Here is an 18,178-nt window from a genome sequence, read left to right as displayed (position 1 = left end):
CTAAAATGAGCGCCTCACCAGGTCTTTCTTCCCTTCTCAGCACTGTGGAAGCTTCAAGAAGGCCTGTGGGGACGGGGCAATGGGAGATAGACCTGGGAGGTGATTTGAGTCCTGTGGTGCGGGACGCCATCACGGGATTTTGAGAAGAGGCAGGCTTGACTGGAGCAGGGCTTCCGACAGAGGAGAGGTAGAAAATGCAGACCCCCGGGAAGCTGCCACCACAGTGGTGGGTCCAGGGCTCATGAGTGCCACAGACAGTCATGTCCAGTGAAGATGCGGGTGTGTCTCCCCTCAACAGAGTAGTCTTTGTGGAATTCTCTCAGCAGATACAAAACCCGAAAAGGGAGATCCTGGATAAAGCACAGCAGGGAATCTGTCCCTGGGTTCTGGGATCTGAACCCAGGAAGGGTCAAGAGGTCAAGGAGCTGTAGTACATGCAGCAACTGTGGGCCCCGCCAGGGGAGGCTGAGATCCGAGCCAGCATCTAGGAGCCCGAGCGGCACACTGGAGAGCTACCTGGGGGAGCATCAGGAGACAGGCCTTTCTACACTGTTCTAGCTTTAGAATTCTGTTCTTTCCATATGTATTTTCCTTTTGTTCTCCTTTAAAATTTAGTAAGATGTCTTTTCAAAACATGCGGCTTGTCTCAACTGGCTTGGGGTGCCAGGAGCACTTGGTGGCATCCCCGTGAGGAAGAGTGGTTTCCTGAGTGGGCGTAGCAGGGCCGTTAGGACGAAGGCTCCTGAGCTGCAGAAAGAGTCGCTGAATTCCCTACCCTTCCTGCTGGAGGGTTCTCCTTCCAAGGTTAAACCTTCAAGACTGGGGATTTTGTCATGGGAAGTGAAAATCTCTTACCACCACCCTCTGAGTGGAATTCCTGGGCCCCGTTTTGTTCTACAAACCACAAATCCTCTTGATTTTATTCTTATTCAGTACCCAGTTCCACCCCAAGCGCATGAGTTTTCAAAATCTGAAGTAAAAATGCTATGTATTAACAATAGTCAGCTAAAACCACAAAAACGTAACTGTCTTTCCACACCCTGATCTAATAGTCTAAGAAAATGACGGGCAGATAGGTCTCTCTCATTGAATCTGTGTGGGCAACACTTTAACAAAGTCAAACTCAGAAATTTTAAGTTAGACATCTAGCTTGTTGGTCGGATGTTTCTGGTCGCCTTGCTTTCTTGTTGAAAACTGTGACATGGGATCCCATGGGAGATCATCCGCTGTGCTCGGGAATGCGAGCATGGGAAATCCCAGGCAGGCAGAGCCCAGCTTCTGTCATTTCCCCAGGGCTGCTTGGTGCTGGGTCTGGGGGAGCAGGCCCCGGTGAGGGATGGGGGTGGGCTAGCCCCAGGGCCCTGGCGGTGGAGGAACATCTGAAACAGCAGCTTTGGAGAGAGGAAACGCCCCTTCCATGCAAAGTCCTCTTTGTTTATCATCACCATTATTGGAAATGTGCACATCCCAGCAAAACCAGCGGGTCACACATTTACAAAAGAGCCTGCCACACTGGAGCAGGAGGGTTCTGGGCCTTTTCAGCAGATGTAGGTTCTAATTCCTGGGCAGGGAAGTTGTTCAGGGAAAGGACAAAATGACATCATTGTATGGTGAGCTCACTGAATAGCATCTCTCATTCCCTGTTCACCCCCTGGGCTCAGGGGTAGGGTGAACTGTGTCTGAAGTTCTGGGGAACTGTGTGAGCCGGAAACACCTCGCGAGTAAGGCTAGCTGGTTGTCTAGTGGGAATTATGATGATATTGCAACCCATGGGCCAATGGGCAATGGGGCGGTCTGCCAGGACGGAGCGCTGGCTGCTGCCCCAGGCTCCCAGCCCAGCAGCTGGGCATGGTCCACACCATCTTGGCTCCAGGTGTCAGAATGGTTCAGCCTGGGATGACGGACCATTCCGTGGCTGTGTGGACTGCAGCGTGTCGCTCAACCTTTCTGAGCCTTGATTCCTCATCTGTTCCATGGCGTACGGGGACAGATGACTGTCACTCACCTGGTAGAGCTGTCATGAGCATTAGGGATAATATAAGGGATGACCTAAGCTGACTGTGTAGGTTTCAGTCAAGTATAGTTAGTGTTACAACTCACTTCTTGATGTCCAGTAGAACCAAAGAATCTGTGACACACATATGTTAGTGTTTTAAACACCACATAGCTTCTCTTAGTTCCTCCAGGCAAGCTGGAAACTCTCGGAGGGCAACAAGGAATAGTACAGCGTCCATGGGCACTGCTGCTGGGCTTGGGGCTTGATGTCAAGAACCTTGCGTCTCTAATGCTCAGCGACTCCAAAGCCAGCATCACATCATCTGCATCTCCCTATGTGGACATCTGGGCTAGCAGCGGTTCAGGAGAGCACAGGGCAGGACGGGGCGAGGGCTGGGTCTGGACCTTTGGCTCCAAACTCCTGCTCCTCCATCCTGCCACCCTTCGGCCTCTCTGGGGCTCCTCGCCTCTGTTCCCACACACCCCGCTGAGTCCAGAACTGGCGTTCAGACAGGAGGCCTGAAGCATCACCGGTGGACCAGTGGGGCTGAGGACTGTGACAACGAGCCTCCAGTGTGACATTTCCCGAAATAGGGGCTGGGCCCAGTTCAGCAGTGGCCAACATTCAAAAGGCAAAGAAAATCATTTTCCTCTCAGTAGTAGCTGAAGTAGGGTGGAAAATAAGCCTGCTGAAAAAAAGCTGCCTCGGCTACCCCAGGCCAGAGGGAGAGGGGCTCTTCTCCAATCTGACCCCCGTGCATCACAGGAAGGCCAAGGAAACTGATCCCACCGGGAGGGCAGAGAGGCTCCAGGACAATCAGAGACATGGAGTTGACCTAAGGGGAGGGAGGGACCACAGAGAGACATTTTGCATGGGAACCTGAAATACCAGGGGGTAGCAGAGGAGCAGGAGGCGGCCAGGGGTGGAGGTGGGGGGCCCTTACTAGCTGCCCCGCACTGCCGCTCCCAGCCTCCAGCCACCAGGAGCCAATGCCGAGATTCTTTCGGAAAACGTCTTTGCCTAGCTGTAGTGTTTACTTAAGGATAAGATGACCCAACTTCCACTATATTTAGCACATGAAAATCTACAGGTGTTTGACCCCAGGAACCATTTCAGGCTTTGCTCTTAGCTTCCAGAGTCCCCTCCCTTCTCAGTTTCATTGTCCAGTAGCCCTCGGGTGGGGAGCTGGTTTCCCAACGTCTACAAGTGCTACCTGCCTCCTTGACCCTCCCTCCAGCCTGCAGGTCCTTAAATACCCCTCTACTGAGTAACTTCTTGCATAAGGAGAAAAGAAATGCTTCCATTTCAATTCTAATTTAAAATTTTATGCCAGCCACAATCCAATACAGGGATCCTATTTTAGCTCATTCACAGGCTTAATTTTTGCTTTTAATGAATCCGTCCTTTGGGCCCTCATTTAATATGCTGCTTACTAACTGTGGACCCCGGAGCTCTTCCTGTTGGAAGGTGGGGTACTTGTTCTCAGGTGCCTCTTCCAGGAGCTACCCTGAAAAATACGTGTTGAAAGCAGAATAGCGTATCATAGAGGGGCTAAAAGCTTGAGCCCTGAAGGCAGGCACCCCTGGCCTGCCCCTGGCTCTGCCAGCTAGGTGACATTTTCATTTCCCCTGTAAACTTCATTGTCCCATCCCAGAGGACAGGACGTGGCACTGCATGCTATTCCCTAAACCTGTTAGCCAGCCTGCAGTCGGTCCCCCGCCAACCTGATTCACAAAGGCAGGGCTGTCTGAGAAACGCTGCGGGCCTGTCCATGGGATTCCTTTCCTGTGTAAGTGGAAGCCCATCTGTTACCAGGCAACTCAACACCTCTCCGGCCCCTGACAAGGGGCTGGCCTCGCAATTAATGTCTGCACAGTGATTGGCAGTTTATGGAGAGCCTTCAGGGTTTCTAACAGTGGGAAGAATGGGGCCTTGGCATCAGGTTGAACAAAGGCTCTGCCTCTCACAGGATAGGTCACCTTGGGCAGCTCCAGGGTGCTCAGAGCTCCCAGCTCCTTGTCTGTAACGTGGGAATACTGCCTCCTGGGTTCCTGAGGTCCGCAGGCTGATGTTTTTGTAACGTCTACTTGGTAAACTCTAAAGCCAAATGTGAGCGACTGTCACTCAGTTTTCTCCAGGTTGTAGGTTCCAGCAGACTCCCGGGGCAAAGGCTCACACGCTACCCACAGTGGACTGATTTAGATGGTTTAGAAGAGTAGGAACAGAGTTGCGGCTCTGCTGTCCTGCTCTCTCTCCCTCACACACATGCCAGCCCCAGACTCCTCCCTCCCAGGTGAGCATCTGAAAGAAGGCAGGTGACTCGCTGCTCCCGTCTTCCTCTGGAACCACTTTTAAGAAACTCTCTACAGTAAAAAGCAGCCTGCGTGGTGACTTGCTTTGATAGAAGAGCCCCGGAGTCGACAGACCCGTGGCGCCCTCATGGCCTGAACAGGTGGGTGGGGTCACCCTGAGCTAGGGGAGGAATGACCCACCTGCAACGGAACCTCCTGACCGGGCCCGGCTTCCCTGGCTTTTTGGCAGCACTCGCAGAAATCTGCTCAAGAGGGATGCCAGTCAAGCAGCGAAGGGACATGCGGCTCCTCTGCTAGGCCAGCACATTCTTCTAGACAGCATTTACCCCCAGAACAGGGCCACAGCCCTGTGGTACAGAAGAAAGTATGGGGCCTGGAGGCGAGAAACCAGTCCCCGGCCTAGCTCTGCTGCCTCGATCAGGGCAGGAGCGTGTCTGCCTCACCAATCCCCCCTTAGCTCTGGGGCGGGGGTGGGTGGTGGAGCAGACCCTCTCCACGGTGCCATCCGGACTCTTACCATGCCCCAGACTGGGCTGCACCGCTGCCTTGCCTCTCGATTCTACTGGCCCTAAGATGCACAAGGAGGCTAAGGCCTCTCGAAAGAACGAAGTCGCACCCCAAGGTAAGGCAGGAGAGGGTGTGGCACACTGTACCCTTGGCCTTTGCTTCTCCCAAAGGTTGTTTGGTAAACCCTCTCGGGTTCCATTAATGCTCCTAGCACCTTCTAACAGGTATGAATCCCAAATTGCAGCCAAGTATGCTATTATCCCACCCAAGTGAAGGGGAGAAACATTCCCCACACGTTGAAAACATACTTTTGGAACCCGGGGTGTCCCAGGGGACAATGCAAGCACCACGCTAGCCCTGAACAGCGAACCCTTGGAGGCCACACGAGAAACGTGCCATGAAAACACCAGAAGGTAGATCTGTGGGGGCGTCAGGGGGTGGGGAGTGAGGAAGAGCAGAGTGTGAAGATCAGAGTGTGAAGATGGCAGCCGTAAATATTGACATTGTTCGGGAGGTCGAGAGCCGGTGAGCAATAGCTTTAGTGTCCGGGACATGACAGCTCATTCCCGGGAACAGAGCACCCCCGCTTCCCACACAAGGTGCTCTGCGTGTAAATATTAGTCTGGACAATGCCTGGACTACTGTGTTTTCTGGCACGGGAAGGAGGCGTTACAACACATCCAGGTTAATATCCAGGACTCGGCCTTATCTCTGCTAGTGGCCCCAGGCCAAGTCCTCCAGGGATGAAAGCCCCAGGTTCAACATCTGAGGCACCACATCACTGCCAGTTGTGTGGGAGGCAGGGGGAAATCAAATGGACAGGTGTTCACAGTCCCCGGAAGGGGTGATGCAGCCCAGTCAGCCCACCAACAGAAAGAGCAGGCAGGGGAAGCTTGAGGCGGGCTAGCTCTGCCAAGCTCAGCGAGGCCCACCTCGTGCTGGGCTGCACAGGACGAACGGTGTGCTCCAACGCTGCAAGAAGACCCACTCCATAGAGGGGGGAAAGGACTGCCAAGGTAGCCTGGGGTAAGTCTGACAGGTGCCCTGGCACAACAGGGTCTTAAACAGGTTGAAATGTACGGGAGGGGCACGGGCATGTGTTTTAGAAAGAGCCCTTGGGTGAATCAAGAAAATTGGAGTGGAGACCAGAGACAAGACTCGGGAAGTGGCCCAGGCAGGGGCTTAAGGCAGTACCCAAAAGGCAGTAGTCAAGGGACGTTTCAGAAGGAACACGCAGTACAGATGAGGAAGGGAAGGACCCCACAGTGGACTCGGAGGCAAACCTAAGATGGAAAAGTTTCAATCTCAATTTTTGTGATGATGGAGGGAGAAGAAAAGTCACTCTAACCTTCCCGAGCGGTTCTAGTCCCAGAATCACTTCTACACAATCGTAGCAGTCGGATGTAGGATGGCTGAAGTTATTTTGGCTCTCTTATTGAAAATAGGTTTGGGGGGGCGCCTGGGTGGCTCAGTCGTTAAGCGTCTGCCTTCAGCTCAGGGCGTGATCCCGGCGTTCTGGGATTGAGCCCCACAACAGGCTTCTCCGCTGGGAGCCTGCTTCTTCCTCTCCCACTCCCCCTGCTTGTGTTTCCTCTCTTGCTGGCTGTCTCTCTGTCAAATAAATAAATAAAATCTTTAAAAAAAAAAAAAGGAAAAAGAAAAAAGAAAATGGGTTTGGGGCCAAAGTCAAGCTCAAGAGAACCTAGCTTTAATGCCCAGTCAAACAAGATCCAGCGAAGGCAGATTCCAGGACTTTCCAGGACTATACCACCTGATACAGGCATTAGCCAAGAGGCTGGGGTCAGTAATGCAGCTCAGTTTAAATCAGTCCAGCACCTTGGAGAAGAGCCCAGATATGAAGTGTCCACAAGGTGAGCACACACCCCTTCCCCCAGAGAAAGCACTTTCTCTCAAAGAAGTATCTACGGCTGAGAATGTTAAGAACTGACCCTTCCCCGCCACCCCACGCAACATGTTTCCTGAAACCTAAAGCAGGTTTACTGTTGAGGAGACACAAAGAAATGACCATAACAGACAAGGTTTGGGGTTTTTTTTTAAATATATCTTTATTTCTCAAACTCAAAGCTTTATTTCATCAACTTCTAAGACAGTTTGCACTGACAAGTGATTTCACCTTCATCACATAAGAAGGTCAATGACCATCACACCAAAGAGGAAACCTCACATATCTTAGGCATCACTAAGAAATTAGTATTTTGAAGGCTATGCAAATTCAGAATCGCAAAAAGCTTCCAATTCACTCTGAGTATCTTACTTTTCATCTATATTAATTTGGAAATTATTGAATAAAAACTCTTAATTTTCCTAAAGCAGCTATTTTTTTTTATCCTTTGAGGAGGGGTGGAAAAAGACCAGATGGCTTGAGTTTTAAAACGCCCACATATCCATTTTATTTAACGACTTCCTCTTTAGTGCATCGTCTTCTCACCTTCCTATCCAAACACACACGACAATTTGTACCAACTCTCACCAGCCCAGGCAAACCTCCAAGCGTTTTCTTTAGCTTACACTTAAATGATTTTTGAAAAAAAATGATAAGTAAACAAGATTAAGAACTCACCAAAAAAAAAAAAACAAAAACAAAAACACATTTTCTTTCCTGATCCTCACCTTGGGGAGTCTCCACAAGTAATCCTGAAAAGTTGCCAGGTCTTTTAAAACACGTCCTCCCTACGTATCTCCCTTGGTCCTCGGAATGTAATTGGCTGAACGGGAATAGGTTCCAAAATCAACTGGACATTCTGGTCTCCGCCAGATTAAAGATCTGAATCTAACCCTGGCAAATGGGAGTTCTTCACCTTACAGAATCCAACCGAGGGTTCTCCCTCATAGAGAGCCCTAGGAAATCATGGCCCCAGGGGGCTACAGGGTCTCTTCCCGCAGATGAATAACTATCAATACATCTGAGCTCAGAATCTATGTGCACCCTAAAACAAGGCGCCAGTACCAGAAAGTTCACTGGAAAGGAGGCGTTCCTAAAGTGAGGAAGTCACCTGAGTGGCACCCTTTCTCCAAGTTAACAAAGCAGTGCTAGTTAGAACCCTAACCTACCATGAAGGTAAAGAGCTAGTGCTCGCAGGGAGGCAGAAGGACGAGCAGATTCAGGGCATTAGCGATTTGATTACTAACATGTCACCACAAAACATGGGTTTACACACAGCTCGCAGTGACTCAAATCCCCAGGGAAAATCAGACTGGCAGGGGGCGGGGGGAATTTGACCACCAAACCACATCTGTTAGCACAGGGCGGGGCCCCAGCATCCTTCCTACCCAAGTCTCCCCGGCTGCCAGGTGCTCCCAGGTGTGGGCCACACCCCAGCCCACATGCGGTTAGCAGGAACACTGATTGGAAGGTGTCTGTGATAGCGAGTTTCGTTTCAGAGTTGAAGTTGAGTGAGGAATCGCGTCTTACTGCCAAAGTAAAATTTAAGGGTGAGACTGAAGCTCAAGGCCAGGAATTTAGGCTGTGCCTTTCTGCCAACACAAGGGGAAACGGCACTGTTTTAATCTCAGTGCTCGAATGGATTCCAAGAAGCAGGCCAGGAAAACAAGCTGCATACTTGCAGAAAGCATCAGAGAACTTCAGAGTCCTGAAGCAAGTGCGCCTGCTTAGATTTCTATTAGAATCTGTGCTTGAACTTTAGTGCCCTTGACCACTGCCAAGTTTCATGTTACTCAACACGCAAAAAAAGAGGAACCACAGGGCTTGGTACCAGTTCAGAGGACCTGGTGCTTGTGTGAACAGCACAAAAGGCAGGTTTCAGCTGGAATTTCCAAACACCTGAAATTCAAGGTTACCCGATCTATTCCGAGGCTGGCAAAGGCCTTGTAGAGCAGGTAGAGATACCACTGGACCGGGGAGATGTTTTAGAAACACAGCTTTGGTCAGTGCAGCTTTTTACCCCAATGGTTCTAGAACATGTGTCTACTTTCAAACTCCAAAATGGCTAACTTCAGGTGAACAGATTACACCAAGATGGTCATTGTGCAATGGTGGTAAAGAACTTGGTGGGGGGGTGGAGGGGGAGACTGGGAATTTCTAACCACTTCTGGGCTTCCTTTCACCCTCAGAGAAGGATTAGTACCAGTCAGCAAAAAAAAAAAAAAAAAAAAAAAATATAAGCAGAAAGAACTCCAAGGGCAAAGTAGAAATTTAATTACTCGATATGGTTCTGATTCTACCTTCGTCTGGAGCCTCGACACCATGATCCCCAAGCCTTCTTGTAGGAGCAATACTGACTGACTTCTGATAGCAACTGCTCATGTTGGTGGCTTCATCACATCTCAAAGTTTTGGTTAATCAGATCTGTCACTTTTGCACAAAGATGTTGCCATTAGACCACAATGGCAGCCTTTTAATGTCATGGATGAGCACGTAGTTTTTAAAGTTGGGATTCACTCTTCATTCCCCCCCTTTTAACCCTGAAGCATGCCGGGGTCCCCCCTCAACATGGAACCAGTCTAGATTCAAAGCCAGTGCATTCAAATGTAACTACAGTTCACAGGCAAACCGGAGCCGGTTACTTACACAGAGAAGTGGCTTCTATTCACCTAGGGTAACACGACACGGATACCAGCTGAGCCCTGGGGTTCAGTCATGCCCAATCTGCTTTTAAGAGGACCAACACATCACATTCCCCAAAAAACCAAAAACCCTGAAAATACCATCTTCAGAAAAGGGTAAACCCCTCGTTTTCTGCTAAGCCTTTCTGCATTAAGGTAACTTCATTGCTTAAAGCAAGGAGAAAGGAGAGTAATCACTCAGGGGTTGGGATTTTTATGGCCACAGGAGAGAGGAAAAATCAGGAGTGTGGATTTGATGAAATCACTTTATAGACCAAGCTGGCTGGTGATACTGAGTTCCTTTGCCCTCAGTACCCTAGAGTGAGGCTTTCTAAGAGATTCTACAAAAGTTTCAAAACACAAAATTCCTTATCTAGATCAACTGGGAAAGCAGTAGCCTAGAACTTTCCCGTTTACCAAGCTTGCTTTAGACTGGAGATTAACACTGTTTTCCTTCTAAAGTGCACAATATAAACAAGTATGGTCAAATCTACCAGAATAAGGAAGACCATTCTCCATTTACTCCATTCTTCCCCGAATCCACCAGAATTAATCATTACAAGGTGCCCTGGCAGCCCCGGTGCTCACCAAGCCCAGATGAGTGCGAAGCCCTACCTCACACACAGCGCAGGGACAGTGGGCTCGATTCTAAAACAATCGGAAGCCAGAGGACTCTGCCCACAGCAGCAGGTCATGCCACAGGTCATTCCTTCCTACTGAAAACCCCGAATTCATGTGCTGCCCCAAAAAAAGCCTGGAGAAGGAAATCACTATTTTTTTGAAGAGAGAACAAAAACAAACAAAAAGTAATCAGCCAAGGGACTCCAAAAAAAACAGCTTGTCATACTTGGAATGTGACCAAAACGGGTTTCCAATTAAAACATGGGAAGACTCTCTCATGTCAGTTACTACAAGGACTCTGGAACTCAGCACAGTCCTTAGTCTTAGGAAAAGCAAAACGAAAGTGGGGGGGGGGAAGTGTCATTCAATAAGAATTCCTTAAAGGGAAAAAACAAAAACTGAACATTCACATTTCCTATTTACAATCACCCCTCCCCCACCCTGCCGCCACCACAATTCTGCTTTAACATTGTGTTCCACATTTTATTTTGTTTTCAAGTTACATTTCAAGCAAAGGTCTTTTTTTTTTTTTTCAGCAATATCTCACAATTCCTCGTGAGAACACACCATCTAAACCATAAACCACTGTCAACCAGATCTCAATTCTCCAGCTACCGGCTTTGGTTTATTCATGAAAGAAATCCTCAGCTCTGCTACTAGGGAACAAACATAGGCAATTCAGTCCCTTGAACAAAAATGAAGTCATGTGACCACTCTCATGTCCACCATTTTCTGCCTGGCTAAAATTGGTACAAGAAAATAGACTATAAACCACAACTTTCATAGAATAGCTGAGAATCCCACATGAGGGCCAACAGAGCCTACTCTAGGCTTGACTGAGAAGAGACACTGCCCAAGCATTCTCCCAGATTTCATTAGCGCACGGAGCTCCAATCTCCCCATGCGGATGTTTGGGACATGGCATGCTAGTGTCTATCTTGGAAAGATGTGGATAGGTCGTACTTCCTATAGCATTTTCCAAAGTGGCACTGGAATAATGGGTCCCTTTAGGGTTGGCTCATGATATACTGTAGACCCATTCCAATGGGTGCACAAAGATAAAAAGAGCAGAATCAGAGCTGAGTTCCCCTTTAAAAGCCAAACACCTACATCTAGAAGGAGGCTCCCCTACCTGAGAGCCCTTGCCCTATTGGGGCTCCCACTGTGGAAGCCCTCAGGTCTCAAGGTTAGTTACAGGGCAGCCAGGTAGGGTACGGCTGGCTGTAGGTGACTGGGGGATGGGCAACATAGTAGTTGTTGAAGTTGCCATCACTGACGTAAGGAGCTGGCTGGTAGTAACAGGTGACGTTGGTGGCGTTGGGGATGATGTTTTGTTCTGCCAGCACGCGCAAGGCCAGGAGGGAGATGAGGTTCAGGGTCTGCCTCCGCTCGTGCCCCATGAGGCACACGGTGCTCTCGTTCACTACCCTGCGAAGGATCATGAGGTAGTCGTACTTGCTCCTCTCTTCTTCGGCAAAGTGGTTTTGAAGGTAGGTCTCCAGCTTCCTTTGCTGTTCGAGGATGTCCGGGAAGTCGATGAAAAACCTGGAGCACATGTAACGCTCGAGAGTTTTGATTTCTTCCTGGTCGGTGGGCCGGAAGTCCCGCACGAGAAGGTTGCTGTACTTGAGCAGGCCCCCACCCCTGATCTCTTCGGGGTTCTTGGTGGCGATCAGTCTGTTCTGCAGGTGGTCAAAGGCTTCCTCGAAGTCCCCGTACACACTCTCCCCGATCACTGTGGGGTGGACATGCTCAGAGATGGGGCCGCTGGAGCAGTCATAGAAGAAGAGCAGAGAGTCCAGGATGATCTGAAACGAGTCCACACTGAACTCAAACTGGCGCCGGATGGAGTCGACGAATTTCAGCTCCACGTTCCTCCCGTTCTTGTTGGAGAGGGAAATCAGGCTCCAGCGGTCCGTGTCCGTGCAGACCTTCACCAGCTTCTGGACATACGCCTCCTTCAGGGTGACCGGGCTGATTTTGAGCTTGTTCACACCCTCCGGCAGGAAGTTCAGAAGGGAGCACAGCACCACATCTCGGACCAGCTGAAATTCTGCCTCCGTGGGAAGAGCCACGTGAAAGATCAGGTCCAGGTCTTTGCAACCCAGGCCGTTGTCTTTGACCAAGACGTGGCCCGCCGCGGAGCCGTTCAGCCGGACGTCCTGCACTTTGATGCCGGCCTCCTCCAGCCGGCCGCGCACGGTCTGGACGATGTCCTTCAGAGTTATCTCCAAGGTTGGAAAGTTGCCTCGTCCGTGGATGGGTACGACCTCGGTCAGGACCTCGTGCAGCCGGCTAACCTGATCCCAGTTGAGCACGCTGAAGGACACGCAGTCCCTGGTATTGCTGCTCTCCTCTGCCATCTTGGGGGGCGTTCTTGCGGGGAAACTGCAAGTGAGGGGGCGAGAAACAGTTAGGATTCACTTCCACAAGGCTAAGCAGCCCGAGGGACTCAGAGCAGATGCTCAATGGTCTCTGAATGATTTCCTGCACAACAGCGACCACGGGCACTTACTGCTGGGCGCTGCTGTGAGGGTCACAGGTCACAGATGTCAGGAGGTATGTGCATGGAGTAAGGACAACATCTACAGAATCCTACCCTCTGCTCATGATTTTGTTTTCTGTGGGGCTGGGTTCTTTGTTGTGCTTGTTTTGTCTGCAAGAGGGTGGACTGTGTGAAGGAAAGTAGACAGACATCTTACACAAATAAACATGTTCCTCAATAGAAGGCCTATAGGTTTGGCTAATTTTCCTGGTTTTTCATAGAATAACCTCTCCTGCCTTCGCATGCCTACTTACATCTTCAACTGGCGGGTACCTAAGCTACAACCCCCACACCCTAAACACAAGACCACCCCCAGGAAAAGACTTCCTTCACTCCATGAGGAGATGACGATTCAACTCTGGGTCGCAACCACACCGAGGACAGGAAGTCCGATCAGTCCCTGCTAGAATCAGGTACACGGATATCTTGTTAGCAAGAACCCCACGTCCTTTTCACTCACGGGGGTGGTCTGCCCTGTAACCAGCACCTCTGTTATCCAGAGTGGAATTCCAGGGAGCCATCTGAATGACAAGATTCCTGGCAACAAAGGCTCAGGTCAGTGCTGTGGTGAACGGCTCTGCCTGCAAGAAGGACCCTCCTAGGGACGTGGGAAACTTCCTCAGGGCAGTGTGATCTTTTCACTGTATTTTGAAATCTAGTCCCTCAAGGCTACCCAAGGAGAATCAAGTTAGCTCTCAGTACTCGGAGAAAAACATCCCGTCTCACACTTCACTTGCTAGAACCATAGCTACCAAAGTAATTTTCAACCAAGTGATACGTTTCAGAAAATAAAATACAGCAGATCCCTGGAAATCCTAATGTGTAAAAACAAATACTGCTGTATTATAAAGTCAAGGTGCTTGTGGATCCACATGGGTCAAACATTAGCTAGACAGACGTAAGAGCAGAAACAAAATGTCAAGGTGCTATCCTCACGCTTCAGTGTGAGCACAGAATTTTCCGCCCCCTTCACCTTCCTGACTTGCTAGGCACACACAAAACCCACCGCAACAACTTCTGCAGTTTCATTGTTTGGAAACTGCTGCTTTTGAATGCACATCCACCATCACTGTCCTGAGGTTCCAACTTGGGTTTTAAGCCTTGCACTTGTGCCAGGGATCCTCACCTGACATAATCGCTCAGAGTGAGGGTGATGGTTGTCACTCAGTGTTGGGGGGCACCACTGGACACCCCAAGACAAGCTTTCCAGGAGCTGGCCATTAAGAAGATGGGTGAGAATATAACATAGCAATAAAGGGCAGTGTGTGATAGAGAGAAAATGGAATATAAAGGTAGAAGAAAGGACTGTCCCTTGATTCGGGTGAACAAGAAGGCCACAGAAGAGTTCACTTATGGGAAAGGGACATAAGCTGACAGAAAGGCAACATTAGCTCTGGGCTGGGATTGAGGGCCAGAAGGCAATGTGCAGCCAAGACCTAGCTAATTGTCCAGTCTGGCTGTCAGGCACCTCTCAAGCCAGAGCACAGGTTCCCTTTAGTCTGTAGGTTAAGGGATTGAATGTGCTTGGCTGGCAACAGGGAGGGTGGTCATGTGATCCCAGCAGGCTCTAGGAACACCAATCTGGGGATGAGCCCTCCTGTGCTTGCTACAGAAGAATACTTGCCAAGGGGCAGATAAGTTTCCCTTCAAACCTGTTTGGACAGTATAAAAAAGCTCTAGGCTCTCTGGATCATTCTACCAAAGCACGTCTAGGTTAACAAGCAATATTTGTGATGAAATACTTCATGTTCATTGTGGCTAGCATTTGGCTTCAAGTCAGACTTGGGACATCTTTTTTTTTTTTTTAAGATTTTATTTATTGGACATAGAGACAGCCGGCGAGAGAGGGAACACAAGCAGGGGGAGGGGGAGAGGAAGAAGCCAGGCTCATAGCAGAGGAGCCTGACGTGGGGCTCGATCCCATAACGCCGGGATCACGCCCTGAGCCGAAGGCAGACGCTTAACCGCTGTGCCACCCAGGCGCCCCGGGACATCTTTTTAATGTGCTCTACGGACATTTGGTTCTTTGTGGCCCTTTTATGATCAGCATACAGTACACTGTGCTCATTACACAGGGTGCTGCACAATTAAGTCCAAATGACTACAAAGAGGTATGGCTCTAGCTTTGTTTTGAGATACTGCTAAACTATCTATGATTTGGTGACACAGGGTTCCATCAGGTATGTTGGTCTCCCTATAAAAACACAACTTACTCTTCCTGTGTATCACCTGCTATTATGCTTCCAAGTCTCATGTTTAGATACAGGTATGAGAAGTCACAGTGACAGAGGAGTAGCAACTGAATCAATACATGGAAGAGAAAAAACAATTTTAAGAATATCTCTTGGAAAAGCCTTAATAATGTTGCAGAAGAAAATAACTATAGAAACGACTTTTGACTCATGCTTTTTTTTTTTTAAAGGAGTTGTGAGAGAAAAAAAAAGTTTCTAAAATTAAAGTCAGAACTCCTGCCACCCTTACAGCAGTAGTTCTTAGAGGAGGAACATCTTTTTTTTTTTTTTTTTTTTTAAGATTTTATTTATTTATTTGACAGAGATAGAGACAGCCAGCGAGAGAGGGAACACAAGCAGGGGGAGCAGGAGAGGAAGAAGCAGGCTCATAGCAGAGGAGCCTGATGTGGGGCTCGATCCCACAACGCCGGGATCATGCCCTGAGCCGAAGGCAGACGCTTAACCGCTATGCCACCCAGGCGCCCCAGAGGAGGAACATCTAACACCAGTGAGAATGTGATGGAAGCTATCATTCCTTCTCCAGGGAGGGAGTGGGGAGAGAAGGGGATGACATAGGCATGAGACCTTTCATATATTTTAAAATCTCTAAACTTGTAGTAGGTTCAAAGTTAGAATCTGTTTTAGATTGAAAATTTGTAAGGTTCGTATGGGAGGAGGGGTAGGAATGGCCAGAAAAGTTATGAGAAACAAGAATGATGTACATATGAGCCCCATAAGAGATATTATGAAGCCACAATAATTGAAACAGTGTGGTATTGGTAAATAAAAAAAAAAAAAAAGATTGTTGGAGCAGAAGTTTTAAAATCTAGAAATAAAATCTAATACACAGGGGGATTTTGTACATAACAAAGGAGACATTTCAAAATAGTAGAGACAGAAAGTTTAGACATGTAGATAGTTATCTACATTTAAAAATGAGTAAGGTGGCTCCACGTCTTGTGCCAAACTAAGACCTAGATGGATGAATTAAAGACTTAAGCATAAGAGGACAAAACCTTATGAGTTCCGGGGAAACATGGAATTTGCATACACAAATGTAAAGGAGGTAGTCCTTTCTAAGTCACATAAAACCTAAAAGTCAAACATTTGATACAGAAAAATAAAAATATCTACATGGTAAAGACACCACAAAGAAGTCAGAAGACAACACTAGGAAAACATTTGCAATGTGAGGCAAAGTACTTATTTTATTAATGAAGAATGAGCTCCTACAAATCAGAAAGACTAACACCCCAAAAGAAGAAGGGGCAAAATACATGAACAGTGGCTCAGATGCATAATACGTCCAACCTTACCTTAAGGGATGGGCATATTAAAATTTCACCGTATCATTCTATCTATCAGATCGGCAGAGATCAAGAAGCAGACACCCGTTGGCACACTGCCCATGGGTTCTCTCTGAAGAACAGTGTGGGACTCAATTTTAAGTGAATGTACTCTTTATATCAATTCTACTTTTAGGAAGTCTACTTTCGCTTTTATCCTGTGGGTACACTTGCAAGTATGCACAAAGATATTCACTGGAGAATTATTTGTAAAGCTACAGAGACATCAGTAGAAGGTGAAATGACTTAATACAATTGCATGTAGTTGTCCCAAAGAATGGAGGCAGCTCTCTATCTGTAAGAATGTGAAATGCTAGTCGAGATTTATTCACAGAAAACCAACACTGCGTGTGTAAAAGCACAAGCCCATGCTTGTCCATTTATACAGATCTCTGGAAGAAAACACAAGTACTTCAGCCTATACCAAATACCCCCCTCTAGACTGGGAAATGGGACAAAGGAAACTTATTTTTAACCTTTTTGAATTGAGAACCTATACATGTATTAATTGAAAATAGTTAAAATCTTATGAGCCGTGTCTGAAAATCTTTCCCCCATGAGCCGTCTAACTCATATGCTATCTTATTTAGTTCTTTCAGTGCCTTTCCTATCACTCCCCACCATCTCTTTGTCCCCAAATCAAATACACATAGAAGCTTCCCCTTTGAGCCTTAAATGTGGATCTCTAGGGGTTAGGCAGGGGAGGAGGGACTGTTTTTCCCCTAGAATGGCTTTTAGTCAAGTTTCTACTTCTCTATTGTTTAATAGAAGATGTCCGTTGTTTGTCAAAAATCCTCCAGACTTTCAAAATAATGGATAAGCCATCTCATCTAGACCCTTTCTGTGTTTGTTAACCCAAAGTGGTTTTTTGTAGTTTTATAAGAATTGCTATTTCTCATTTCAGACACATGATAGTGACCTTCATGATGCTGTAATGTTGATTACTAGTTACAGTTGCAAGAACCTTAAATGCAGTCAACACTTCACTAGGAATCTAGGATGTCTGTATTTGGCAGCTTGCATGCCAACTTCTTCTGACATACATGTGAACAGTGGGGTTAACTTTTAGAAAAATGTAGTTCCTGCAAAAGCATGGTGTGGAACATGACAAATGACAAATCCATGGTGTAGTTCGTAATTCTTCCAGTTTACCATGACTTAGATATGGAAGAGCTCGAACTACTGAAGGCTCACATTTAGGCTGGGTTCATAGTCAGTGCTTAGCCCGTTAGAAGGGCCCAAAATAAGTTACTGGTGATGATTACAAAGGAATTCTTTGTTTTCTCTTGCCCATCCAAACAATTTCAAATATCAAAAGTATATTTTTTTAGTGACTGGTATTACTAGAATAAATCCAAGTCATAGGCCCTGAGGGTGTAGACAACACACCAGAGGTTAGTGTAATGCTTTGAGTTTTAATTAATCATTTGAGATCAACATTGATGTAATCTGCATATAAAAGAATCATGCAAAACACATTCTCAACTCATGAAAGGCCCAGATTAAAGACAAATTCTAGTTAGCAGAATTAGCAAAATGATGACTAGAAAACAAAATTAATTTGAAGCCTAGTAAATTCAAACCAGTGTCTGATTTTCCTTTTACTGTCTGAGAAGAAGATTCACTGTGTTTTGCACAGTAGAAACTGGGCAAGGTGGGAACCAGGATTCCTCACTGATTTGGAAATTCAGGCACCATTTTACAAGTGAGGATGACCATCTGCCTACTCAGTTCAAAGTACTTAATCTTCTAAAAATTTGGACTCATGATGACTAACCACCTCAGGCACCCCTGAACTTCCTTTTCTTCTATCATCAGGCTGCAGCAGAAGGGTGGAATGCGCACATTGAAAGGAGACAGTTTTGCAGGAATGGCAGCAAAAGGTGAGAGGAAAAGACTGACCAGGCCCAAAGAAGAATAAATCAAGCTTCCTAAGAACAAGTTCATGTCTAACTTACCTTTGTTTCCCATGGCCCGGGCCCCCCAAAGGCAAGTTGATCTGAAAACCTATAATTAAGCCCTAATTGAAAAGAAGG

General features: G+C 47.7%; 1 protein-coding gene across 3 annotated transcripts in view; it reads right to left on the bottom strand.

Moving 5' to 3' along the window:
- Positions 1 to 6,862: 6,862 nt before the first annotated feature.
- The window catches only part of TENT5C (terminal nucleotidyltransferase 5C), a 21,928-nt gene continuing 10,612 nt past the window's right edge, over positions 6,863 to 18,178 (bottom strand). For all 3 annotated transcript variants that reach the window (XM_011231450.3, XM_019805200.2, XM_034654176.1), the window contains one exon: positions 6,863 to 12,408. In XM_011231450.3, the coding sequence (XP_011229752.1) occupies positions 11,208 to 12,383 (1,176 nt within the window). In that variant the 5' untranslated portion in view covers positions 12,384 to 12,408 and the 3' untranslated portion in view covers positions 6,863 to 11,207. The remainder of the gene's footprint in view (positions 12,409 to 18,178) is intronic.

The sequence above is a fragment of the Ailuropoda melanoleuca genome, chromosome 2 (assembly GCF_002007445.2).
Source record: "Ailuropoda melanoleuca isolate Jingjing chromosome 2, ASM200744v2, whole genome shotgun sequence".
NCBI classification, from domain to species: domain Eukaryota; kingdom Metazoa; phylum Chordata; class Mammalia; order Carnivora; family Ursidae; genus Ailuropoda; species Ailuropoda melanoleuca.
Note: the sequence above shows the minus strand (reverse complement) of the source record. Positions and strands in the feature narration are given on the sequence as shown.